The sequence below is a fragment of the Juglans regia genome, unplaced genomic scaffold (genome assembly GCF_001411555.2).
Source record: "Juglans regia cultivar Chandler unplaced genomic scaffold, Walnut 2.0 Scaffold_18625, whole genome shotgun sequence".
Classification (NCBI taxonomy): domain Eukaryota; kingdom Viridiplantae; phylum Streptophyta; class Magnoliopsida; order Fagales; family Juglandaceae; genus Juglans; species Juglans regia.
Window position 1 is genome coordinate 1 of NW_023349418.1, and position 1,394 is coordinate 1,394.

Sequence of the window (1,394 nt, forward strand, 5' to 3'; positions counted from 1 at the left end):
CACATCCCTCTGTCTGACTGCAGTGGAAGTGACAGGACTAGTTCTTGAATACATTTTATCTAAATGCCCATTTCTCGAAGTGTTGCACGTGAAAATCTCAGAATCTTTGGTGAATTTAAAGGTTGCTGGCCCTTCGCTGAAGCTGAAGCGGTTGGAAATATTACGCTGCGAATATCTTGAGAATCTTGAGATTTCTGCTATGAATCTCGTTTCATTTAAATATAGGGGTCCAGAGATCACAAAGATTGTTCTAGAGCATGTTCCCAAACTCGTTGACCTGTCTTTAGCATGTCATTATGCTTGCTTTTTTGTTAATCATTCCAGCCAGTTTTCAAGCTGTCTTTCTCAGTTGAAGACACTCGAACTAGACCTCGGAGTTGAGGTCAGTACTGATCATCAATACAATTTTGTGGATTGTTAATCCTGTTTTGGTTTTTGTTTTTTCCTCCCCCTCCCTGAGATTAATAATGACTAGCTGCTTATGCATGTACTCTTTTTTCACGGTTCATTTTTTCAGAAGTATTTCCGGTTCCCCAGATTTCCAGAGTTAACAAATCTCAGGCAATTGAAGTTGAGAGTAAATGCACGAGATGTTGAGACCCTGCTCCATTGCACTTCCCTGCTGAAGGCATCACCCTATTTGGAAAAGTTCTCACTGCAGGTAAATATCTTCTTCTTCTTCTTCTTCTTCTTCTTCTTCTTATGACTATCTATTTGAAGTGCTGTTTTGCACAGAATGCCGAGGTCAAAACATCAGTTTTTTGTTTTTTATTCTACAGCTTGTAAGTGAAAGTGCTGTTTTCTCCTTAGTTTTATTTAACAGAAGGTGCAACTGGTTGGCACCCTCTGATGAAATGTACATTAATGTTGTCTCGGTTGGCAGTTCTGGACTCAAAGTTCATGACCTATTTCCATTGAACAGAAAAAAAAAATGAAACAATTTTTTGGTGATGGTAGGAGGATATATATATTCATGATAGATAGCATTGTAAAATGATGTCCCTATACAAGTATTCCACTGTCTATTAATTAATCTTTCTGCTTATTATTTAACTACCATATATAACATGACTACTGGAACGTCCTCTTCCTTGTGACAGTTGCTATTCTCAAATGGGGCTACAACAGGAAAAATGAAGGTGCGGAAGGCTAAACATCCACACCAATGCCTCAAGGTGGTTGAAGTGACAGGTTTTATTGGTTGCACAGTTGACATGGAGCTTTCCCTCTATGTACTCAACAATGCTGCGTGCCTGGAGAAGCTAGTTATTGATACCCGGTATTCATTTGAAGAGGAAATTAAATGGCTTGATAGAGGTTGTGCACAGAGATTACAAGACCTGATTTTTTGTCCACAACTAGATGCAAGAATAAGGGATACTGGAGAGAAATCA

At 38.9% G+C, this 1,394-nt stretch overlaps 1 protein-coding gene across 1 annotated transcript; it reads left to right on the top strand.

Annotated features, from left to right (window-relative positions):
• Positions 1–4: 4 nt before the first annotated feature.
• Positions 5–1,279, top strand: LOC109014777 (the record flags this gene model as incomplete). Its single annotated transcript, XM_035686933.1, has 3 exons — positions 5–382; positions 518–667; positions 1,101–1,279. Coding segments are annotated over 3 exons (707 nt in total), but the record flags the coding sequence as incomplete, so codon positions are not given.
• Positions 1,280–1,394: the final 115 nt, after the last annotated feature.